The sequence below is a fragment of the Desmodus rotundus genome, chromosome 11 (genome assembly GCF_022682495.2).
Source record: "Desmodus rotundus isolate HL8 chromosome 11, HLdesRot8A.1, whole genome shotgun sequence".
Classification (NCBI taxonomy): domain Eukaryota; kingdom Metazoa; phylum Chordata; class Mammalia; order Chiroptera; family Phyllostomidae; genus Desmodus; species Desmodus rotundus.
This window is the reverse complement of record NC_071397.1, coordinates 55,075,728-55,102,281: the sequence shown is the minus strand read 5'-3', so window position 1 is coordinate 55,102,281 and position 26,554 is coordinate 55,075,728. Positions and strand designations below refer to the sequence as shown.

Here is a 26,554-nt window from a genome sequence, read left to right as displayed (position 1 = left end):
TATGCCATGTAAGCTATTAGATCAGGAATAGGGGTTAGAATTTGGTGGTTGGTTTGGCTTAAATATTGCTGTTGTTTTTATTTTAGAGTTTAAAAGTATCAATATATGATTTATTTTACTTTAAATGATAATGTTTACTTCTTTTACTTACAAAGGGCAATAATACAAGAAAAGAAAAAAGCAAGTATTGTGGAACCATCGTAGCTTTCCCCAAACATTAGAAATATAAACAAATTTTTTTTATCATTAAATAAGGCTTTTATAAATACACCTCAGACCATATGTTTAGTGTAAGTTTCTGGTTTAAAAAAAAGTCCTTTCTTCTCTACTGTTGATACTTAAAAATTGAGTATTATTCCAAAATTATAGCTTATTAAATGCATACATTTAAAAAAATTACTATAGTATTAAATGTTGTAATATTTATGTTTTTATATTTAAGACCCATGTGAAATAAAGAGTTGTTTTTTTGCATTATTTACCTTTCAAATGAGAGGTTTTCTTTACAGATACAAGTTTTTAAAAAAAAATTCTTTAGTTTAAAAAGAATACCATTTACATTTTTACTGAGTAATGCCTCTTGTAAGTTGAGAAATAAAAGCTTAATCTGTATATCTTATCTTTGTAATTTTGTTTCAAGACTTAATGTAGAAAAAGTATTTTTGTATTAAATTAATATAAATTGCCATGAATACTGAGTAGTGCTTTGATACAACTATGAACATGAAATATTTACAAACATGAAGCAAAATGTATCGGCAAACCATTTGAATGAATACAGTAACTTAATATAACCAAGACACCAGGTGATGTGGAAACCTTTTTTGCATCTTGGATAAGATGTTTCTGCCATAGGAAAATGTTATATATTCTCTAAAACCCGTAGCTTCAGAGGAACCATTGTTTCTAATTTCTTTTGTTTATTTTTCTGAACAATAGTATTTTTTTTTTATGATTTTATATTGAAATAGTTAATGATTTAACTAAAATGTAGAGCTTTCCTAGGTTCTAGATGAAAAATCTGCCCTCGTTTCTGCTTGTTTCAAAATTATGAAGATATTATCAGAGACTGATATACCACTTGCTTTACAATATAATATTTACTGTTTCTGCTCTGGCTGGTATGGCTCAGTGGATTAAGTGCCAGAGTAAACCAAACCAAACGGTTTAAGTGACAGAGTAACTGCAAACCAAAGGGTTGCCAGTTCGATTCCCAGTCAGGGCACATGCCTGGGTTGTGGGTCAGGTCCCCAGTTGGGAGCATGTGAGAGGCAACCACACATCCATGTTTTTCTCCCTCACTTTCTCCCTCCCTTCCCCAATCTCTAAAAATAAATAAATAAAATCTTTTAAAAATTTACTGTTTCTTCATTCATGCGCAGAAGGTCAACATCAGAACATTAAGGACATGTTTCAAAGTATCCCTGGTTTTCTTTAATAGCTATTACAGGTTTATCATCCTTGAATGCATTAGATAAGTTATTGTTGATTTTATTTATATTTTAAGTTTAGGCCATCAGTAGTTCCTTCTACAAGCACTCTCTTAGCTCTGTAAAATGGTACAGCTCTATTTCTTTATCTGTCAGCTCCTAAGAAAAATCCTTGGCTCACATATCCTATGATTTTATTTATAAAGCCAAGATTTGCCCTGGCTGGCATAGCTCAGTGGATTGATCGAGGGCCTGCAAACCAGAGGGTTGCTGGTTTGATTCCCAGTCAGGGCACATGCCTGGGTTGTGGCCCGGTCCCCAGTAGCGGGGCACGCGAGAGGCAACCACACATTGATGTTCCTATCCCTCTCTTTCTCCCTCCCTTCCCCTCTGTCTAAAAATAAATAATTAAAATCTTAAAAAAAAAAAAAAAGCTGAGATTTAGTCCTCTAAACTGTACATGTCAGAGACTTGAATCATTATTTCCACGCAATTTATGTCATTCCAGATAAAATGTCTTGTTTGTATCTTGTCACATGGTATTTCTCTTTCCTTCTCTTGGAGCTTTGTGGAAACAACTGTGGGTTCTGAAATAAAAACAAAGTATATGCTTTCAAATACAGTGGGAAAATTAACCTAGCTGTTTTTTACAAGAGCAATGGGAATGGTGATAAAAGACTTATTTTATAGACATAATAATCAAAATGTTCATTTTATTTATCATTCTCTGGGCCTAGTAAGAGCCATCTTATTATTATTAATGGATATCAGAACTGTCCTCATAGTTCTAAATACCATATCTTTTCTTACATTTCTAACACTTAAAAAAATAGTTGATTTATCAAAAGACAAATATACATTTCATATAAAATGTAAAACTAAAGTCCCTAACTCTTACCATCATAATTTCAAGCTGGATCATCTAGTTGCTATTTAAAATCTTTACTCTTTTTCATCTCTTTTTATGATGTTGTCCAGATTTAACATAATTTATTTTCAAGTACAGATGTCATTAGGTATTATAAAGTGTCTCCAAGTTCATGATTTTAAAAACAATCTTCAATGTTAATGATAGAGGAAAGGAGGCAAAACAAATGGAAACCAACTGTACAGATGGGGAAAATGTCTTCAACCATTATAACTTTCTATATGTCTATTAGTGAAATTATCTTGGAGTTAAGTTTGCCATTGTTTAGATCTGGCTTTGAATCCAGCTGTGTAACCTTGGTCAAATTATTAACCTCACCAAGCTTTAGTATCTTTATCTATAAAATTATAATATCAGGACCAATCAAGTGCCACTGTTACAAAGAGTAAACAGATAATATGTATATAAAGCAGTTAACATACTGCCTAATTTACAGGAAGTCATTAACATGGGTAGCTGCATTTATCAGTATTTCCTTTGTCACCCTTCTCTCACCAATTGTTCTCCCTGACTGTATTCCAGGGTCTCACTTAATTCTCTAAGTAGCCTTGTAAATTTAATCATATCACTATACTAGACTGTTATACTCCAGGTGGCCTCAACAGCCTCCTAAATACGTTGAGTGCCTTTTGTCTCTTCCTGTTTTATTCCTATTTAGAGAGTATAAGGTGGAACTTCCTAAGAACTTGGAAATAAGGCTACCCTCTGAAAGTTAAACAGAATAACATCCACATACAAATGAAGGAGCTAGTTATTCTTACATAGAAATGATAAAGATAATTAGGTGTATATGAGAATAGATGTTGCCCCGCAATTAAAGGATGCACCTTGACATACTTCTTTTGAAACTGAGTCTGAACAATAAACATATTGACAGGTTTAAAAGCCCATGTTACCTAACCACCAGTCTCCCCTTCTTGTTCTTCAGAACGCAGCTAGAATTGTCCGTGCTCTCTTTGAAATTGCTCTGAGGAAACGTTGGCCCGCCATGACCTACAGGCTCCTGAATCTTAGTAAAGTCATCGACAAGAGGCTCTGGGGTTGGGCTAGCCCTTTGAGACAGTTCTCAGTCTTACCACCACACATTCTAACGAGATTAGAAGAGAAAAACCTTACTGTGGATAAGCTGAAAGACATGAGAAAAGATGAAATAGGTAAGAAGGAAACAAAAATGTTTCAATGTGTTTTTCTGTGCATGTAGAATATTTCACTAGATATAAAATAAAGTATTGTGAACTTTCACATTACTCGAGGTAAATTCTTACCATTTTTATGAATTTTTTTAAGATGCACGAATCACATGGTTTATTCAGTAAGTGTGAAACACACAGTACAAGGAACAAGGCAAAGCAGTAGGCGGCTAACACAGTGAGGGTCTGGTACGGTTTGGGTGGGGGTTCACGCAGCCTGAATTCCGGGCTTGCAGTGGGCATCCGTCCTGTCAAACTGAGGCCTCCTGAGTACTGAGTGCCTTCGATGACTCCTGGTATGGTATTTAGAACCTGTTTGGTTCTTCCCTCCCTTTTTACCTCAGTCCACAAAAATATGGTCTTCTTACCAATGTCTGACGTGTCGCACTCACTTACCCAAGTGGAACACATGTGAGCTCCACCTGTCCCACCTATTTTCCTTTCCTTTCCTTTTTTTTATTTTGTTTTATTGTTTTATTTTATTTTTTTACTTTTAATCTTTATTGTATTTTTTTTACATTACCTTTTAGTCTCCGTATACTCCCCTCCCCCTAGCAATCACCACACTGTTGTCCATGCCCATGAGCAGCCCAAGTGTCCATCGGTAGATGAGTGGATAAAACAACTCTGGAACATTTACACAACAGAATTCTACTCATCCATAAAAAAAGAAGAAAATTTTACCCTTTTTATCCATTACCCTTTGCAATGGATCTGGAGCACATTATGCTAAGTGAAATAGGCCAGTCAGAGAAAGACAAACACCATATGATTTCACTCATATGTGGACTCTAGTGAACAGACTGGACTAACAAGAAAAATGGGGATAGACTCATAGATGGAGAGCAGGATGACAGCTAGTGGTGGGCAGCCGGGGGGGGTGAAGTTAAGGGGATCGAGGGTTTGCATATGAATTTTTTTTTCATTTATCTAAATTCTAATAGAAATCCCTCCAAATTTTATGGTGTCACTCAAAAGAATTAGCAGTTAAATGGAATTTAAGTTGTCACATCGTGGAGCATTTTACATATAGAATCACAGCTGTAAATGATGAGAATTAGTTAACAAGGTTTTTCACATAATATTGAAAAATTATTCCTACATACATTTCCATGTATTTTAACATTTAATTGGGCAAACATAAAATGCTTTGACTAGGTAATATTTCAGATTCTAAATGAGTAGCTACTACTCATTTAGGGAGTCAGGCCGAAGAAAAATAAGAGGGAGGATTGCTACTGGCAGAAGGTCCAACGATGTGAAGAGAGGCTGAGATAGTCATCTCATTTGTAGTAAGAAGAATACTTCTAAGACAGAAGAGAGGCACCAATATGAATAGAGAGACATTAAGGATATTAACTACAGAAGAAGAGAGTGTTCACATTGGGGTAACATATATAAATTTGGGGGGGAATTATGACATTTCTTTTTTTTAATTGTTCAGTTACAGTTATCCCCATTTTTCCCCCCATTCCTCTCTCCTGCCCCATTGAACCCCCACTCTCAAAGACAATCCCCACCCCATTGTCCTTGTCCATGGGTCCTTTGTACATGTTCTTTGACTTGACTTGTAAATCTTTTATTATCAAAATAAGGGGGAATGCTTTAGTTTCAAACTTCGATGAATATAAAATATTTGATTTATTCACAAATGTTCTTTGAAAAATTGTATTATGAAGAGCCAAGACATATAAGGAATATTGATACTATAAACTAATACAAAGGAATATTGGATGTAAATTGTAATTGAAAAATAAAATTATATGTATGCAATATATATATGTTTTATATATATACACACACACATATACGTGTGTATGTATGTGTGTGTGTAACTTATTCCGTTTTAGTTACTTGGACTAGCATAGGAAAATGTTTATAGTAAGTCACATTTACTTGTGACTACCCAACTCACGCTGGGCCTCACATACATATCTGTATTTTAGAATCTGATCATTTATGAAAATATGTGTAAGTGGTTACTTTTGTGCCAGATTGACCATATTTAATATTTTGTCCTTGTTTTTTGGAAATGGTTATGGATGGATGAGTTGTGTTTTATTATTAAAGCATTTCCCATCATGGGTATTAAGTTCTGAGATAGACCTTGAATAAATTAATGGCTATTTTAAAAAAACACTAAATATTTTTATAATGTGTCATAAACTAACTGGAAGAAAAGAACTGTTTATAGTAGTTTAAACACTATTAAGTCTCAGTAATTTTAAGAGCCCTAGTAATAGCCGAAGAAACCTTGATACCGGTTTTCAGAGCTATGAATTGCTAATTCAAGTTAACTATTATAAAATATTCAAACATGCCAGGTCAAGAATGTCAACTATTCTACATAGCAAATCATGAAACAAGCAATAAAATCACCCTCTCTGAAATCCCATTTACAAGTCAGATTATATTGCTTTTATTCTGTTGGACACATTTCTTCTATGTGATGTTTTCCTTGCAGGTCACATGCTGCATCATGTGAATATTGGACTCAAGGTCAAACAATGTGTTCATCAGATTCCTTCCGTTACAATGGAAGCTTCCATTCAGCCCATCACACGGACTGTACTCCGGGTGACACTCAGCGTCTGTGCTGATTTCACTTGGAATGATCAGGTAGCAGTGGAAAATGCCTATCTCGGTGTTAAGCAAAATGTCTTTGCTGCAGCTTCAACTGTACCTCCTTACCTCTGTCCTTAAGGCATTTAGAAAATTCTCTCATATATATATATATAATAAAAGATTCATTTAAAACATTGTACTAATATTTTCATCAAGAAAAATGTGTGGTATGATATATTAATATGATAACCATGAGACCTCTTCAGAACATCTAGGAAACCTGAAATCTCAACATTGAGCATTCATTTAGTGAATTCAACTGCACTGGGACTTTGCTTAATTCTGTCTTCTTGCATTTTCTCTGTTGTTTTTGTTCTCTAATTACTGCCATTTTAGCCTATTAAAAATTCAAGATTTTCCATCTTGAAGGAGTCCTTTTTAAATCCTGTTGTTATCATTGTCTTCTTTAACATCGGACTTGTAGAAAGAGTATTCTGCATTTACTCCTCCTGGTCATCTGTTTCTCTCCTGCTGGAACTACTACTTCAGTCAAGGATAACCAAAGACTGACTGGGTGCCATAATAAATGCACTTTTCGTAATTACTTTCTTTACTTCTCTGAGCATTCAGCACTGTACATAGTGCTTGAAAATGTCCTCCTTGGCTCCCATCACATTCCTATTTCTGTTCTTACCCCTTCTTCTGTTCTTTCTTAATACCTTACATGTTATTATACACGTGTCAATATCCACTCTGGATTTTCTTCTTCAATCAACATTTCTTAAGGTCTGTTTTTGTACTGGTTACTATGCAGAGACTACAGTAGAGTCATAGGTATGCAGATAATATCACTCCTTTCTTTCAAGAAGGCAAGTAAATCAGTAATTGTAGTAGAGCAATATTTACATGGTTACTGTAAGGTCTAGTGAAGTGGATAAATACCTTTTAATTTACATGACATTAGTACATCCTTAATGGAAATGAATTTTATTCAAAACGTGCTCTAAAATTACACAGCCAGAGTCCTAACACAGATCTACCATGGTCTTAAAGTGTTACCACCTTTAATTTCTTCAGTTTCCTCATCTGTAAACATTATAGTAATTTTTTCACAGAATTTCTGTGAGGAACGGATGATACAAAATTATATTTAATATTTAAATCAAAAATTTTACATAAAATATAAAATTGTAGTTAACCATAAGCTCATATTTAAAGTTTTATGTTTAAGAGTATGTTTTTGAAATGCATAAAGTTTCATGTTTTTTAACAGTTTCTTCTGTCAGTATCCACAATAAGTCTGTCATAATTTGGCTTAATTCACCAGTAAAAAGGAGTATTTAATTGTTTTTATAATTAACTCTCTTAGTTAGAATGCTCTTGACTGCAAGAATAAAAAACATGACTTCTCCAAACTGTTAAGAAAATATATTATCTTTCACAATAAAATGTCCACAGGTAGAATAGGCCCTAGAGATGACTGAGTCTTCTGTTTAATCATGTCATTCAGGGCTTAGGATCTTTACATCCTTTTGCTCTCCTGACACTTTTAGCTACTTGTCAAATGTTTTCATGCTTCTTCATTCATGTTTAAAGAGAGGGAAGCACCTCACTGCACCAGCCTGAAGCATGGACCGTAAGACCTCTTCTTGGGTCTAACTGGGCCAGTAGTGGTCATGTACCTGCCCCTTACTGCAACCTGTTGTAAGGGGGAGGGGGTGCCATAGCTGATTGCCTTATGCTGATCCAAACTTTCTAGGAAATGAGGTCACCTTCTCCTGAGTCACTGGAAAGAGAGATGAATACTGAGTAAGGCTGGGCTTTATTAGAGAAAAAAAGAGAGAGGAAGAGGAATGAATATACAAACGAGGGTATTTCATTTATCTAATAGAATATTATTTGTCTATAAAAAGAAGTGAGGTACTGATGTGTACTATAATATGAATTACTTTGAAAACATTATAGTAAGTGAAGGAAGCCAGTTATAAAACCACATATTAAATGATTCCATATAAAATGACCATGTATTAAATGATTTATATGAAATGTCCGGAATAGGCAGATCTATGGAGAAAGAAAGTAGATTGTGGTTGTCAAGGGTTGAGATGTGGAAAGATAGGTAGTGAGTGATAATGGGCACAGATTTTCTTTTTAGGGTGATGAAAACATGTTCCAAAATTAGATTGTAGAGATGATTATGCAGCTTTGTAAATATATTAAAACCATTGAACTGTATACTTTAAACGAAAACTTTGATACATCGACAAAGCTTTAAAAACAGTGGGTGCTGGATATACAAACAACAGTGTGTATATTCCTTACTTGAGTTACAATATACATAGTATAAGGATACTATTTTTCTTCTAGGTCCATGGGACAGTAGGAGAACCCTGGTGGATTTGGGTAGAAGATCCTTCAAATGATCATATTTATCATTCAGAGTATTTTCTAGTTCTTAAAAAACAGGTAAACATCTACATACGGCTATATGCTTATGTTGCTATCATAAACAGAAAATATAAACTAACAATCTCTGCTTTTACTTACTTCTCTATAATTTCTACTGTCATTAAAGCTGTATTTTTTTTATGTTCCCATATGGTTTTATTTTAATTTTATCTTTTTTTCCATGTGGTTTTAAAAGAAAACAATTAAATGTTACAGTATTGATAATATTCAGTGTGATCTTAGTTTGAGAAGTTGAATTGTCATATTTATCATTGTTTAACGCATGGCTTCCAGAGCGTGGAATATGGCAAATAGGTGGGATATATAATATAAAAATAAATTAAATAAATAGGAAATAATAATAACTTCGGGTGCTACATAAACACTGTACTAAATAGTATTGTATCGCAGTGTGATTTTTTAAACAATTTTAAGTGCAAAATACAGCTTTATTTAAATAAATACAGTGGCAAAAAGATAGGAGAAAAGGCGGGGGATGGGTTGGGAACAAAAGTCCAAAAAGGCAAGAGACATGTAGTACAGCAATGTCCAACCTCTTGGGCACCAGGGAGCAGTTTTGTGGTGGAAGACAATTTTTCCAGGGGCAAGGGTTAGGGGGAGATGTGTTGGGATGACTCAAGCCCATTACATTCAAGCTCACATCCTGCTGTGTGGTGGGGGGGAGGGGCAGAGGGCAGACTGGGGACCCCTGACATAGTAGAGTGAGAGTCTTAAATGGATCCATCAATTTGTACAATAGGTAAGTTTCAAATTAACATTTCACAACTCTCACTATTCAGATATAATTCAAAAACAATAACCATCAAATAAGGCATTCCTTTTTGGAATTCTCCATAAATCCCAGGAGAAAGACGCAATTTGATGCTAGCATGCCTGACTCAGACACTTTGGTCCTAATTTCTCTTTTTCCCAGAGACAAAGAAAGCTTCAGTCTGGGAGCCTTGTTTGGGCAGCAGTAGAATTTCAGAGCAATGTTTTGTTTCTATTGCATTTGTCTTCATAATTACCTTCTATTATTCCAAATGGTTTTGTTTTTACACTTAAAAAGTCATCTACTGTATTTTGCCTTGTATAATGTGCACCCATGCTTTGGGCCCAAAGTGTCAGGGGAAAAAAATCTTCCATTTTAATTTTTAAATTCAAGTTTTTATTATTTATATTTAGAAACAAAACTGATTATCATATTCCAAATGCAAAATAATACGATAATGATATGTTGACATTTTGCATATGGATATCATTATTGCTTTCTAGAGTTATACTTTTAACACATAAGCACAAATAAAAGAATTAAAAAGATTTATACAGATATGGAATTAGTACTAATGTATAATGTGCATCCTTATTTTTTCCTCAAAAATGTGGGCAAAAAGCTGCCCAAAAAACATTATACATGGCAAAATACAATAAAGAAAAATATTAAGTAAAAATCATACAGTTAAGTAATTGAATGAGTAAAGTTTGGGAAATTCTGATAAAAAGTCAAATTAACACTGGCTGGTGTGGCTCAGCGGATTGAGCGCCAGCCTGGAAACCAAAGGGTCACTTGTTCAATCCCCAGTCAGGGCACATGCCTGGACTGCAGGCCAGGTCCCCAGTTGGGGGTGTGCAAGAGACAACCACACATTGATGTTTCTCTCCCCCCTTTCTCTCTTCCTTCCCCTCTCTCTAAAAATCAATCAATCAGTCTTTAAAAAAATATCAAATTGGTAACCCATTAATTTGTGATGAATACATTATAAATATTGTAAATTGCGTATAACTTTACCTTCCGTTATATCCAGTATCCTCAAAAAGGAGCTGCCTATAAGTTTCTGAAGTATTTGAATATCTCAGCTATTTAGAAATCCAAGATATTTTCTTTATCTCTAGTTTATATTGCTTTAGATACCATTGTCTTAACCATAGACTAATAAGGCCTTTATAATATTAGAATATCTATATTCATTTTAGACTTTGTTTCACATTAGGTCATTAGTAAAGAAGCTCAACTGCTGGTATTTACAATCCCTATTTTTGAACCTTTGCCTTCGCAATACTACATCCGAGCAGTGTCCGATAGATGGTTAGGAGCTGAGGCTGTATGTATTATCAACTTTCAACATCTGATTCTGCCAGAGAGACATCCTCCCCATACAGGTAACATACTGAATAGTAATTAGAATCATTGATTTTCCACAATTGTTTTAGTTAATGTTGAAAAGTGTCTGTGCTTTAAAGTCATTGGAATTGGAATCAAAATCTAACTTACAATACTTCAAGTTAATATAGTTTCTATTAGCCAGAGCAACGGTTCACTTGGCCACTCTAGTCAGGGGTCTGACTGCCCAGAAGTAACTTGGGATAGTAACCTTTCCAATACTGAAGTTTGTGAATGACTTTCATTTTTCTACAGATTGGAGTAGATTTAGTTGTGTTCTATAACATATACATTTTTCTACACCTGTCATTTGAATTACTTTCCTAATTGGAAAAAAAAGATATGGCATTGTAGTTGGTGTATGGGGAACTCCCCCAAAGTGTCCAGTGGGTCGATATTATAAATGGGTAATAGGGGAAAAAAGATCTGTAACTAGTATATAAGAATTTATGTTAAGCTTTTTTTCCTCTCTAAAGAATTAAGCTTTGTTCTAATTTAATCCTGTGATACAATATTCAGTATTGTCCATATTTTCTAGTTATTAACAATACCTGATGTGTATTTTCAGAATTACTGGATCTTCAGCCTTTACCAATCACAGCTTTGGGGTGTGAGGCATATGAAGCGCTGTACAACTTTAGCCATTTTAATCCTGTGCAAACACAAATATTTCACACGCTGTATCACACAGACTGTAATGTCCTACTTGGAGCACCCACTGGGTCAGGCAAGACTGTTGCAGCTGAATTAGCCATTTTCAGAGTCTTCAACAAGTACCCGACTTCAAAGGTGTGTTTGAAAAAAAAATCTCATGTTTACATTCATTAGGAAAGGCATTTCATAATCTGTGTACTAGCCAGTTCTAAATATACTAGCAGGACTCAATGAGTAGTTTTGAAACTCTTCTAGGAAATTTTTCTAGTTGGTAGTCGGGTTTGGTGGGGGGAGATTAGTATTAAAATAATTGGCCACAAGAAAATTTACTTTAAACTTGGAGTCCTCTAGTTTGGTTTTTACATACATATTGGTACTCACATACCCTTTCCTCATCATAAGATACCTATGTTTTATCGGCATTTTCACTGTAAGATTCATAGCCATAATTTTAAGGTATATAATGATTCATATGCCAAAGTCTTTGGCTATGGAGGAAGTATAAATATAGTACTTTACCAAATACAGTCTTTTTAAAAAATATGTTTTATTGATTATGCTATTACAGTTGTCCCATTTTTTTCCTCCCCTTTATCCCCCTCTACCCTGTACCCCACCTTCCACCAGCATCCCCCCTTTAGTTCCTGCCATGGGTTATACATATAATTTCTTTGGCTTCTCCATTTCCTATAGTATTCTTAACCTCCTGTCTATTTTGTACCTACCAATTATGCTTCTTATTCCCTGTCCCTTTCCCCTGTTCTTCCCCTCCCCCTCACCACTGATAACCCTCTGTGTGATCTCCATTTCTTTGGTTCTGTTCCTGTTCTAGTTGTTTGCTTAGTTTGTTTTTGTTTTGTTTTGTTTTTAGGTTCAGTTGTTTATAACTGTGAGTTTGCTGTCATTTTTACTGTTCATATTTTTTATCTTCTTTTTCTTAGATAAGTCCCTTTAACATTTCATATAATAAGGGCTTGGTGATGATGAACTCCTTGAACTTGACCTTATCTGAGAAGCACTTTATCTGCCCTTTCATTCTAAATGATAGCTTTGCTGGATAGAGTAATCTTGGATGTAGGTCTTTGCCTTTCATGACTTTGAACACTTCTTTCCAGCCCCATCTTTCCTGCAAGGTTTCTTTTGAGAAATCAGCTGATTTATGGGCACTCCTTTGTAGGTAGTTGTCTCCTTTTCTCTTGCTGCTTTTAAGATTCTCTCCTTCTCTTTAATCTTGGGTAACATAATTATGATGTGCCTTGGTGTGTGCTTCCTTGAGTCCATCTTCTTTGGGACTCTCTGAGCTTCCTGGACTTTCTAGAAGTCTATTTCCTTCACCAGATTGGGGAAGTTCTCCTTCATTATTTGTTCAAATAAGTTTTCAATTTCTTGGGTCTTCCTCTTCTCTTTCTGGCACCCCTATGATTCGTATATTGGAATGTTTCAAGTTGTCCTGGAGGTTCCTAAGCCTCTCTTCCTTTTTTTGAATTCTCGTTTTTTCATTCTTTTCTGGGTAAATGGTTATTCCTTCCTTTTGTTCCAAATTGTTGATTTGGGTCCTGGTTTCCTTCCCATCACTGTTGGTTCCCTATACATTTTCCTGTATTTCACATTACATAGCTTTCACTTCTTCCTCTATTTTTCGACCATACTCAACCATTTCTGTGAGCATCCTGATTACCAGTGTTTTGAACGCTGCATCTGATAAGTTGGCTCTCTGTTCATTGCTTGGTTCTATTTTTGGAGGTTTGATCTGTTCTTTCATTTGGACCATATTTTATTGTCTTGGTGCACCTGTTATATTGTAAGGGATGGAGCCTCAGGTAATCACCAGGGCAGGGCAACCCATGTCACTGCGCTGTGACACTGCATGTGGGGGAGGAGTCAGAGAGGGAACAATGACGCTTGCTCAGGTCTCAGCCAGCTTTCAGTCACTTCCTCCACTACCCACAAGCAAATTGGGCGCTTCTGGTGCTGATTCCTGGGTGGGTGGGTTTGTGTACATTCTAGGACCCCGTGGGTCTCTCCAAGGAACTCTCCTGTGAGGCTGGGAGTTTTTCAGAAACACTGGGAGAGAGTGCTGCAATCTCCACGGGTTTTTACAGCCAGAGGTTTTGCAGCTTTCTTTTCTCATGCTGGAACCCTGGGTTGTGTGGTCTGTCTCACTCCCCAGTTGTTCCTCCCAGTTTATTCTCACGTGAATGTTGAACCATGAGCTGCTTGCTGCCTTGCTGTGCGTCCTCTCCTCCCCACCTGCCCATCTCCAGCCATCCTACCAGTCTGGACGAATGTTTCTTCTTTAACTCCTTGGTTGTCAGACTTCCATGAGTTCAATTTTCTGGCAGTTGTGGTTGATTTTTGTTTTTAAATTTTTGTCCTCCTTTTGGTTGTGCAAGGAGGCAAAGTGGATCTACCTATACCTCTATCTTGGCAGGAAGTCCTGATTTGTCCAAATACAGTTTGATTGTACACAGGAAATATTGAGGTAGCTTTTATTCCACTTTTCTCTAAGTGACCATGTCATTATGTAATATAAAATTACTTGGCAAGTCAAATAAGTACTGATTTTAAGTGTTCTCGAAATACAAAGTACAGTTTGAAAACATTTTTTAAGTAAGCAAATTTATGTGTTGTGATTGGAGTTGTGTACCATTTTTCTGATTGTATGATTTCAGAAATGTTTTAACTTCCTTTTTTAGTGACCTCCCATTAGTGACTTCTATTCCCTGCTTGAAGTTTTCCTACTTCTCAGTATATTATGTGATTATTGATCCACTAGGTGATATGTTAATATACTAGTAGAGTTCTGCTATAAATTTGAAACCTTTTAAAAAGGAAATAGGCACCAGCTGGTATGGCTCAGTGGATTGAGCACCGGCCTGCAAACCAAGGGGTTGCTGGTTTGATTCCCAGTCAGGGCACATGTCTGGGTTGCGGACCAGGCCCCCAGTTGAGGGTGAGCAAGAGGCACCTGATAAATGTTTCTCTCACACATCTATGTGTATCTCCCTCTACTTCTCCCTCCCTTCCCCTTTAAAAATAAAATCTTTAAAAAAATAAAAGAAAGGAAAAGAAAAGAATTATTTTTGTGAATAATCTGTATGTAAATTTGATTATTGGGACCATTTGTCTTTTTTTAAATAATAAAAGGTATAACACTAAAACATACATATCATTGGCATATTCCATAAAAATCAACATTAAAAGTTAGACAAGCAGATTATTTCTTTTCAGAATTTTAATATTAGTAACTTTTTTCATGAAAAAGTTATAATTCAGGTAACTTTTTATTATAATTCTAGGAAAAACTTATTTTCACTTGAATCCTAATTTTCTCTAAATAATATATATAGTCTCATAATTGTTTTATTTTTTCACATTACATTAGAAGATAATGTTACTATAAAATAGTTTTTAAAAAATTACCTCTGGTACTTTTTACAAAATACTTAAAAATTTCTGTCAGTATTACACGGTACTATATATTTCAGTCTTCGGATAAATGCAGATTAAGTTAAAGATTTTTTCCCATTAATTTAAAATTTTAAGTCTTTCAGTATTATAAGATGTATTTTAAAACAACACTGTTCATGGGTGTTTTTGTCCCCCCCCTTTAGGCAGTATATATTGCACCCCTAAAAGCCCTTGTACGTGAAAGAATGGATGATTGGAAAGTTAGAATAGAAGAAAAACTTGGTAAAAAGTAAGTTCTTATTTTTTCAAAAGATATGCTTTGAATAATCTAAAGGGACCAACCAATAAAAGATTTGAATAAAACAAATGCTTTTACAGTGATTTCCATTAGGTTTTATTTAAAGGTATTTTACCTTAGATTCCACATGTCAGTGAAATCAAATGATACTTGTCTTTCTCTGGCCGGCTTATTTCACTTAGCATAATGTTGTAATGAACAAACTGAACTAGGAAGCAAAACAGAGGCAGACTCATACATAGAGAGCAGGCTGACAGCTCTGGGTGTGGAGGTAAGGATGGAGGGATTAAGCAAAAAGAAAGGGAGAGAGGGAGGGAGGGAATGGAAGGAAGGAAAGAAAGAAAAAACTCTTGTTCATGGGCAACAGTGTGGTGATTGCAGGGAAAGAGGGGTGGAGGATGTTTTGGGGGGTATAAATGGTAATGGAAAAAATACAATTTAACAAGAAGATATTGTAACTCCTTCTAAAATGTTATCAATAGTTCCATTGTTTTAAGATTAAAAAATAATTTTTTAAATTATTTAATATGAATACTCTTATTGGCAAGATAATGTACCAAGCAATAAAAATTATTTGAAGGACATGACTTTTTAAACAATATTTAAATAGTATAAAGGTTATTCATTGTAGTATTGTTTTTAAAAGCAAGATTTCAGGTAACCTGAGTGTCCACTAAATAAATCATGGTATAGTCACACAGTACAAAATACTCTGTAAAAAGAGCTCTTTCTATATTGAAGGAATGATCTCTAGAGATACCGCTAAAAGTGTTTTAAAGTATTCTACCTTTGTTTTTGCAAAATGGTGACAAATATAAATATACAGTTGCTTCAGAATGAGAACTGGGTGACTGGAGACTAGGCATGCTACAGAGACTACTCATATATGTTCTTTGAGTCATATGGATGTATTACATATTCAAAATAATAAGTAAAAAAATGAATGAAAATAAGTAAAAGCATTGGGAACACTACACTAGGAGTAGCTAACCTTGCCCCTTTTTAAAATGTGTGAAGGAGCTTATACCCTTTGCAACAGCATGGATGGAACTGGAGAGCATTATGCTAAGTGAAATAAGCCAGGTGGTGAGGGACAAATACCATATGATCTCACCTTTAACTGGAACATAATCAACAGAAGAAAAAAGCAAACAAAATATAACCAGAGACATTGAAGTTAAGAACAATCTAACAATAGCCAGGGGGGAGTGGGGAGGGGACAGTGAGGAGAGGGGATTATAGGAACTACTATAAAGGACACATGGACCAAATCGTGGGGGAGAGAGGTGGGTTCAGCTGGGGTGGGGTGGAGGGATGGGGAGAAAAGGCATGCAACTGTAACTGAATAACAATAAAAAAATTTTTTTAAATGTGTGAAAGTTTTAGTGATATTTTTTAATTTTGAGTTTACCTCCAAATTTCCCTCTTTTTCACTATAAAACAGTCTGCTCAGAATGAGGGTACATTTTTGTCCCAGCTTTCTTCTTTATGTCCTAATATGTTTGAATCTGCCTATACTCTATAAAGAAAATTTCAATCTGAGAAATGGAGCTTATACATAATCATGTTCTTAATCAATACCTCCTTTTCTCTTAATAAGGCAACACTTAACCCTCATTGGAAGGTTTTATTCCAGCATATTGAGAAGAAGGTTTGAGCTCATCTCTCTAAAAATCACATAGGGCAGAGAAACATAACCAGAGCTAAGTCTGACACATTTTGTATCAGCATAAAAGTTATATTGTTAGTATTTTGAATTTATACACCCTTCATTTTGTGGGAGAAAATCATCTTAAAATTCTTAAGAAATTTATTTTGGATTCAAGTCACAGAACATTTCAGAAGTCAAAGGGAGATAAAGTAGTCTTAAGCATTATAAAGTATTATTTTGAAAGATATATTTTTGCCTTTCCAAGGTCATATGTTACCTGAAAAGTTAAAGGGGTCATTTTTATTCCTCTCCAGAGTTATTGAACTGACAGGAGATGTGACTCCTGATGTGAAATCCATTGCCAAAGCCGACCTCATTGTCACCACACCAGAGAAGTGGGATGGAGTCAGCAGAAGCTGGCAAAATAGGACCTATGTAAAGCAAGTCACAATCCTCATCATAGACGAGATCCATCTCCTTGGTGGGTACCACTGTATCTGAAGCCATTTTACAAACTTTGACTCTTGTACCTGCATCAGCCAGCATCAGGATTTGTTAAAATGATTACTGTGTATTATTTTTATTTCCTAGGGGAGGAAAGAGGCCCTGTTCTAGAAGTCATTGTCTCTCGAACAAATTTCATCTCATCGCACACAGAAAAGCCTGTTAGAATAGTTGGACTCTCTACTGCGTTAGCTAATGCCAGAGACCTTGCTGACTGGCTCAATATTCGTCAGGTATTTTGAAGATTGGTAAATCAGGCATTTGATAATGTGGCTTAGGTAGCTGCATTGAGGAGGCACTATAACATTACAAACTTAAATATAAAAACTGAAAATGGTTTCTCTCTCATTTTTACTCTAGATGGGCTTGTTCAACTTCCGACCATCAGTACGCCCAGTTCCCCTGGAAGTTCACATTCAAGGCTTCCCGGGTCAACATTACTGTCCTCGTATGGCTAGTATGAATAAGCCCACATTTCAGGGTGAGCTTCAGGTTCTTGGAATGAGTAGCAGCCACTATAGGTGGTAGTCTCTAAATGCATTCTAAGTTTGTGTTTCTTTGAAAGCGTGCTGTTGCTCCAGTTTCTACAGATATCCAACTGTTTACCTCAACTGTATTAGATTTATAAATGATAAGATCTTTGTAGTACAATAAATGTATATAACTTTAAAGAGTAATCAGGTCGATTTAAAAATCTGTTAAGTGTTTCATTATGGAAGTAGCTTGAACAAATGATAAATAGAAGTCACAGTAAAAACAGGATCACGTAATCTTAATTTTTACCAAAAACCTTAAAACTTACAAATCTCAGTACTTGTTTTTGCTTCTGTTAATGTGTTCTATTTTTTGTTTTTCCCTTTCTAACAAATTAGGCAAACAGAAAAAAATTCAAGAATAACACTCATTTTATAGAACCATGTTTTGTTTAGGCTACATAAGGAATATTTATTATATCAATTAAAAATAACCTCCAAAATAAATTCTGTAATGTGAACTGCTGTTGATTGTGAACTGACAGTTGTTAGGTGACTTTTTAGCTGCTCTAATTAGCCTTATGACAGAAGCAAAGTATTGATTGTGAACTAGAGACCAATCTTGGCAGTTCAGATTATTTATACCTCCACAGAAGCATTGTACAAAATCACTAATGAACCATAAATCTGCTGTGAGCTGCTCAGGCACACCTGTTCTTGCAGCAGCAAAAATCCATTAAATGTGGAGGTTCAAAAAAGAGACATTCATTCACGATTATGTGTACAAATGAAACCAATATTGTACTAATATGGTATTTTAAACATTGTATCTCTACTATGATTTATCAAAGCACAGCCATTTACATTCTATAGTATTCTGATAAACAGTGAATGAGAAATAAGATAAGTGAATTTATTTTTTATCGTATATATTACTGAGTTTGCTTAACTTATTTAAGGAATGGCTAATTGCATACCAGTGATTGTGAAACAAAGCATTTTGCTTCGTGTAAATCTATAGTAAATAACTGAAATACACTTCTCTAAACATGGTGTCAGCACAGCAGCTATTTTTACAAACTATTTAATTATACCCGTGATTTATCATTATATTTCTTTGAGTTTAGAAATATGATTTTATGATAGCTTTATTTCTCATTATTAGAGTATAAGTATAGGCAAGGTCATGTCAACATTTCCATTACAAACCTTGTGTCTTAGCCCATAAAAAAAAATTCTACAGCTCACATTTGAAACAAGAAATTACAAACTGGTTGAACTTTCTTATATAAAAATTTTAAATCTCTCTGACTATTTTAAGAAAGCTAAGTAGACATAAGTATTAATTTTACTTGTGCCATTTTACCAGTTATTTTGGAGCCTGTGTACAGCAAAGAGATCTCTTTTTTAGTTAGGTCAAATAATATATGTGGCTCTTTAAGGGTTTTTTTTCCCCCAGTCTGAAAACCCAGTTTCCAAACTAATCCTCTTGTGTGGGTCAAGTACCAGGTGCCCCCATGCAGATACAGAGTCAGGCCTGGTGTTGTCTCCATCTCTCTTCCACATTCTCTCATCTTGCCACTTAAAACCATACACGTTGTTAGAAAAACAGAGGAAAACATTCTTCTGGCTTATCTCTTACTAGTTTATTGATACAAGCTCTGTTAATTTTCCATTTACTGGGAACAGGGCAAAACTAAAAGGAATCTTTGTGTTTTTTCTTAGAGAATTTTCATCCCCTACAGGACTTGACTTGCTCTCCCCATCCCAGCAGCAGTTAACTGTGCAGTATCATTTACGCAGACAGAGACCCAACTCAGAAATAGAAAACACAACCTAAGACTTCGTATCCATATTGCAACTATTACTGGAGAGTCTCAGCTTTTAACAGAGACTGTCTCTCTCCTCAGGAGCTCAGAACAGAACTGGGAACTAACAAAGTTGAATCTTCCCTGTCCCAGGCAGCATGCTCCCTTAGGGCTGCCTTTCCTTTACCGCCCTTCCTCAAGTATGCTGTCAGTCCATCTGTTGATAGTACCTCAGATAATGCTATGCTTATGACCAAATTAAGAATTCACTTAACTCATTTACAACATTAGCTTTCATGTATCCCTTTGATATTCTAATAAATTCAGATTTCAGTATAAGTGGCTTACCATTTTATTTTCCACAACTTTTCAACAGCAATTAGAAGCCATTCTCCAGCCAAACCTGTTTTGATATTTGTCTCTTCAAGACGTCAAACTCGTCTCACTGCGTTGGAATTGATAGCCTTTCTGGCTACTGAGGAAGATCCAAAGCAGTGGTTGAATATGGACGAAAGAGAGGTACGCAGTCTATTTTATTTCTACTTCATGTACATGTCAAATTAGTTTGTGTTGTAGTACAATGGAAATTACATATTTAATTATGTTTAGTTTTAATCTATGCTAAAAGTTTAGCGTAACATTATAGAAATTTTTTAAAAAATAGAGGAAAAAAGAAATGCATAATATAATACTATCACTTTAACACTATTAATATTTTAATATATTTTCAGTATCTTTCCACTAAATACTAATTTTTACATCTGTATTTATCCCATAGTTGTTCTGTCTACCATCATCACCTGTGTGTTTTAATAGTTTTCATAATATTTGAGCATTTACTGCCCTCAAGAAACTTAACAATTTTGTAAAATTAACTTTTTACAAAACATATAACATGACCATTTTCAAAAATTTAGAAAACCCTAAGTATGTAAAAATTAAAAAGCTCTTGTTATACTTGAACCAAGTAATAACCATCCTGAAAATTTTAAGGAATTATAATTTTTATATCTACATAGTTACATTCATTATGTGGCTATTCCATTGTATTTTCTGTAATATTTGAAAACTTGTACATCTTTATTATTACAGGTTTTTTAATTTTTCACGTAGACTGCTAATTTCTTTCCATTAAGGCTGTTCCATTCGATGTTATCGCCATCACTGTATGAATTACCAGTGGTATCTGAGAGTGACAGTTTTACCCAGCCTCATATGTTGTAATTGATTCACGTATTGTCGATAAAATGTTCTTGTTCTAGTGCTTTAATGTGTGTCTTGATTTGGGGGTACTTGAACTTTTTTCATACATATATTTACTAATTGTCTACTTTTTTCCTTTTTTGTCTCTTCACTCCTCTGGGCTTTATCTGTTACAGCACAGGTTTTCTCTTATAAACTGTGTAAGAGCCTCAGCAAATTAAAAACACACACACATATGAAACTTTATATGGTATCATTTTTCCCATATACGTTTATTACTATATATAGATGTGCATCTTTCATCTGCTTTGTTAGTTAAATTTGCTAGTTCTAGTTTATTGATGACTTTTTATCGTATTAGCTTTTTACAAATAGTTTTGTCATTTTACATGATACAGTGTGTTAATATGGTTCCTACTACTACTCCTCAGTGTAGACACTTCTCCCTCCAATAATTTATATATAATGATTTTCCTTTCTTATACTTTTCCAGTTTAAAAAAATATATCTTCCTAGTAGGATTTATGATGAAAAAATAGGTGAAATTGGTAATAGAATTGTTTCATTGTCTCCCTTCTTCCTCCATATCTCCCTTTTCTCATTTCATGCAAGCTGAAAAACAGTAAAAACACTATTTTTAGCCGAGTAGTATCCAGTCTCAACAGTTTGCATTTTTCTCCCCTCCTACTTCTCATGACTTATATAGGATTAGTAGGCCCATTGGATGATACTGTATGCATTGCGGTTCTGTGTTAACTAATGAGAGCTAACTAATATTTCAAAACGCTCTTGCATAAGGTCATAGATGACCTTATTTACTGATAAGTAGCAGACCTCAAAGTTAGTTTCATGTAAAAGATATGACTCCTTAAAATAGAGTGAAAGTTATCACTTTATTTTTCAAGTTTCATCATTACTTTTTTAATATTACTTGTATGTGTACACAAAATATTTATACAAGATAACAATTCAAGATCAAAATAATTTTGCCAAAAGGTTTCTTATCCTGTGTTATTTAATTAGCATGCCCAAATAATCCCTCTGTTGGGTCTAAACAGTATCTTGACTTAGGAGGCATATGCTAAAAATAGATGTATGGGCTATTGACAGTTTAGTTTATGTGTGGCGTCAGTCTAGCCTTAATTTGTTTCTCCTTTGTTTCATTCCTAAAAGTGTTCCAAATGGAGACTTTTCTTTGATGTCAAGGTACAAAGTACATACCTATTGAACACACTTTGGGATGTTGGCTGAAAGTATATATATATATATATAGGGGCTATGCATTTAGCACATATGTGACTCACATTAAGCTCAAATGTGAACCTCATGTGCTCTTCCCGGGTATAGTACAACTGTACTTTTTTTTTTTTTTAATGTATGAGACCTAAGGAACTATGGACAGCTCAACCATTGTATAAAGTTACTTCTCTGTTTTGTATTTTTGTCAGCATAAAAATTTTTCATAAACGCTAATTAGAAACCACAGAATTTACTTGCAAGGTTTCTGCTGTTTTGTAGAGTTTCAGTGCTAAAATAGGACAGCTAGAAATTGTAATTTCATTTCACCAAGACCATTTCAGGACTAAGACAAGCCAGGCTTTGTTTTATCCCTGCCTCTAAAAGCAGTCACCTTTCAAATAAAAATTTCAGAAGATTTGCAACTGATCACTATGCAAATTCAATCTGATTATACCAAAACCTACTATAAAGCAGGTGTTTCCATTGTTGAATCTCCTAAAACATCTTAAAATAGGAGTTCTTTTAAACACGCGTTACTTTCCATAATTTCCGGGGCTGGAAGCTTAGAGCTATTCCTGTTGCTGCTCCTGGTACAGCGTCAGATTGGTGTTCTATGACAGGACATAGTCCTCGGGGCAGGACTCCAGTGTTGGCAGTTCCGGCATTCAAAGGAGGCATCGTAAGCACGGGAACAATTATCCCCTGAGCTGTGGAGCAGGGTGCCCGTGCTATAGGGCAGCACCAGAACCATTCTGCAGTTGAATGGTGTTAAGTTGGGCAGTGACCCTAGATACGGAGGTGGAAGGGAAGGGGAGAGGGGAGACAGAAGAGAAAGCTAGGGCAAATCTGAAGAAGATAGAAAGAATATGACCAAGGAAGAATTTATGTGTTGTAATTTATACCTTAGCAAAGGCAAGATGAGTTACCTATCTTTTTACCACAGTAAAGTTTCAAGATAAAGTACTAGGAAAACCCCCTTCAAATGTATGTGAAATCATACTGCAACATGAGGAAACCACAGAAGTTATCCCTTCCATATTGGCCACTATGAAGTAATTGCACCATATTTGCAGTTACTTCTTGTCGTAATTTTAAAGTTCATGGGCATAGCTGCCAGGTCACTTGGATTCTCAGTTTGACAGCCTCCATTTCCACCTTTAACTCCAAACTGTTGTCGGGTTTTTGCCCACTTTCTCAAGCTTCAAGTTCAAGACAGAAAATCAGAGTGTCTGAGCTTCAGTCTCTGTCATGCAGCAGAAATAGGGAATATCTTCCCCCCTTTGACCTCACTTGTAGGAGATGTTCAGGTACTAGCTATTTATTATGAACAGCAGAGGTCCGCTGCATTCCTTTAGCTACCCAAATGCACTCATACACCATTCTCTCCTACCTACACTTTGAAAGAAAATGTTTTTAAATTTCTCTTAACGGGGCAGTTCTCACTCATATATCCCAAATCCACTCACCTTTCCCCTGAAAATTTCATCATTGACTCCGTAAGTCCTAGGTCTCTTGGTTATATTGTCACCCTCTGGTTCTTTTGCATTCTCATCTCAATAGTCTTTCTCTGGCCAGTGGACTACATTATAAAGTTACCCACAATCGACACATGCTGTGTTCAACAGTGGAGGATAGCGAGAGGAATGAGAAGCAATATCAGATAAAATATGTGAAATATGTTCATGCATATATGAGACAGCAAGGAAACAGGTAGAGGCCACAGTATTTGTTTCTGTGCCTAATCAGGAGGTTGAACCAGTATTTATGATTTGTTTTTTCCACTGTCCATCACCTGTACATTTCTTTAATCAGCCCCTAAGGTAATTAATATTCTTTATCCAGTGAAGTAACCAAAACCCACTTCCCTGAAATACTGGAAATCAGATTTTTATATATGTTTAATATATAGGGCTTCACTTTGATTAATTTTTCAAACGGATGCAGTAGTGTGAGAAGATTTCTCTAGGGTCCATCTACATTTTTTCCTCCCCTTATTGTATAGCAGCAGCCCAATTTTTACATCAAGACCATTCACCTGAAGTAAATTACACCATGAGAGCCCCCAACGATCATGTGGTTGTTTCAGCTTCCAAGTAAATTGTTACATCTCTTGACTATTAAGCCTTTAACCTAGCAGAGCTAGAATTATAGAGAAAGGAAACAAAATTTTTTCAAGTGATTTAGTAGCTATGATTGCAAAAGGCATCCCTATGCATTCACTGCTTGATTCTGGGAACTGTATATTCTGGCAATGAGAAAAAATAGTATCATTTAATGATCACTCACTAGTTCAGAGCATACACTACATCCTACAAGAGAGCATTCAGCCTTGCCCAAGTGATGTCTCAGCTGCCAGGGTAAGTTATTAATTTATAAAGCCAGCTCTTTCTGGGGAGTGAAGGACCACCCTAAGACTGGCAGATACCATAGCATCCATTATCTTAATCTTTCTCTATGAACTGAGTTCTCTAGTCAAAAACATTAGTATACACAAAATCGTGATGATGTAGAAGACATTCAGTAATTTTCCTTGAAGCAACTGGCAGAACCTGACAATCAGGAAAAGAGAACCCAAGTCCAAAGTGTTCAATTTAGAGACCATCTCAAGTAGCTGTCCCCTCTGTGACCAAAAGGGTCACATATGATCTTCTTACCAGCAGATAGGTGTGTGGCACCAAAGGGAAGGTACTTGATCACGGGCCAGGGTGATTTGCATTGGTGGCATATTAGTCACCGAGCATTGGCCGTGCTGGGTCTGACTGAGGACATGGAGGTCCGTGTCTACCCCGTGCCCAGTCTCATCTCTTCCGTCCTACACCACTTGGTACATGAACCCATTGCACAAAATGCTGGGGTCAGCCTTGAGGCTGCCTGCTATCTTCGGAAATGGTCATTTTTGCCCACTTGATTATTAACAGCGTTTTCTACACTGCTGTTAACTTTTTGGTAAACGTCTTTATGAGATATAGGTAGTTTTTTACTCAGCGACCAGTCTAAAAGTTCACCCACGTAAACCCTCTGCCTGTCTTACCACCATCCTCAAATAGCACTCTTGCCACGTTTCTGACCAGGAAATACTTGATATTCCATTTTCACTCCTTTCCTTAGAGTTGTCCTTCAAAGGGGCTGCCACACCACATCAGTGTACTTTACATAGTGCTGCCACGATCTTATTCAAAGCCAATTCTAATTTTTTTCCCCCTCCGTCAACTTGACATAAGAAATAGCCCGTGAGGCCTTAGGTAGGTTGAAGTAGGGATAGTGTGGCAGGAAAAGGCACACCTATGGAGTTTTCATGAATTACCTTTTTTTCCCCATGTTTTTTTTTAATTTATCTTTTTGTAGTTGCTTACATACCATTTTATTGTAAAAGTTCTTTTTTTCTACTTTATTTTTTACTGTTTATTCTATTACAGTTGTCCCACTTTTTTCCCTTTTGCCCCCCTCCACCCAGCCCACCCCTCTTTCCCACAGTCAATCCCCTCTTCGTTGTCCATGTCCATGGGTACTTCATACACGTTCTTTGACTAGTCCCTTCCCCTTCCTGCCACCGTCCCCTGCTTCTTCCTCCCCTCCTACCACTATCAGTCTGTTCCATGGTTCCATGTCTCTGGTTCTATTTATGAATTACCTTTCATAATATCCTTCCGTCTGGTCCTTTTATTTCTACTAATGATGGTCTGCAGCTACACATATCGAAATACATAACTAGGTGGATCAGCTAACATCCAGTTCATGATCAGCAGCTTCAGTTGCAAGTTTACCTGATATCACATAGGCATTCTTTCTTCTCCCTCCTCAAAAATATCCATAAGGTATTAATTCTCTAACTGAAACCAGTATGTAACTCCTACCAGAATTTGTAAAGTATTCATGTATTTAACATTCATTGAATGTCTGCAACTTACCAAGCATTCTTTTAGCCAACTGACCCCAATTCTCAAGGAGCTTAAATGAAGAAGATACAAATATATATATATATAGTTAAACAAATAATACCAAATTATGAAAATTGCTGTGAATAAAATGGAATTAGGGGATGGGAGGCTTCTCTAAATAGAATGATTGTCAAAGAAGAAGGAGATGACGTTTTAGGCTGAGAATCAAAGCATGAGAACATGCCAGCTACAGCAAGAGAGCAAGCAGATAGCAGCATTTCGGGTGAAGGGAAGAGCACGTGAAAGGAACTGAGAAGGTGATCCTGCTGGAGCAGAATAAGCCTGGAGGAGAGTGGCACAAGTTAAGTTTGAGAGACAGGCAGAAGCCAGCTCGTGCAAGGCCTTATACCCACGGTCAAAGAGCTTGGACATTAGTTCTAAGTACTATAGAAATGGATTCGTTAATTCATTTATTAAACTGGCATTTATTGAGCTCCTTCTGTGTGTTAGGTAAAGTTCTTGCCCTTACAAAGCTAACATTCTAGCTATTATGTGATACATAATAAGCAAATATGTCACACTGTGATAATTCATATAGAAATTGTTAAGCAGAGTCAAGGGAACAGGGAGTGTTGAGAGTGGTAGTAGAATGTTGTACATTAATGTAAGAAGGCCTCTCTGATGAGGGTGCCTTTGAACAGAGATCTAAAGGA

General features: G+C 35.7%; 1 protein-coding gene across 5 annotated transcripts in view; it reads left to right on the top strand.

The window, feature by feature from the left end:
• Nucleotides 1-26,554, top strand: part of ASCC3 (activating signal cointegrator 1 complex subunit 3) — a 327,691-nt gene that overhangs the window by 193,481 nt on the left and 107,656 nt on the right. For all 5 annotated transcript variants that reach the window (XM_024551762.3, XM_045188637.3, XM_053914249.2 and 2 more), the window contains 10 exons: nt 3,287-3,512; nt 6,013-6,167; nt 8,481-8,579; nt 10,553-10,721; nt 11,291-11,511; nt 14,991-15,076; nt 17,051-17,217; nt 17,328-17,473; nt 17,601-17,721; nt 19,898-20,040. In XM_024551762.3, coding sequence (XP_024407530.2) covers nt 3,287-3,512; nt 6,013-6,167; nt 8,481-8,579; nt 10,553-10,721; nt 11,291-11,511; nt 14,991-15,076; nt 17,051-17,217; nt 17,328-17,473; nt 17,601-17,721; nt 19,898-20,040 — 1,533 coding nt within the window. The remainder of the gene's footprint in view (nt 1-3,286; nt 3,513-6,012; nt 6,168-8,480; nt 8,580-10,552; nt 10,722-11,290; nt 11,512-14,990; nt 15,077-17,050; nt 17,218-17,327; nt 17,474-17,600; nt 17,722-19,897; nt 20,041-26,554) is intronic.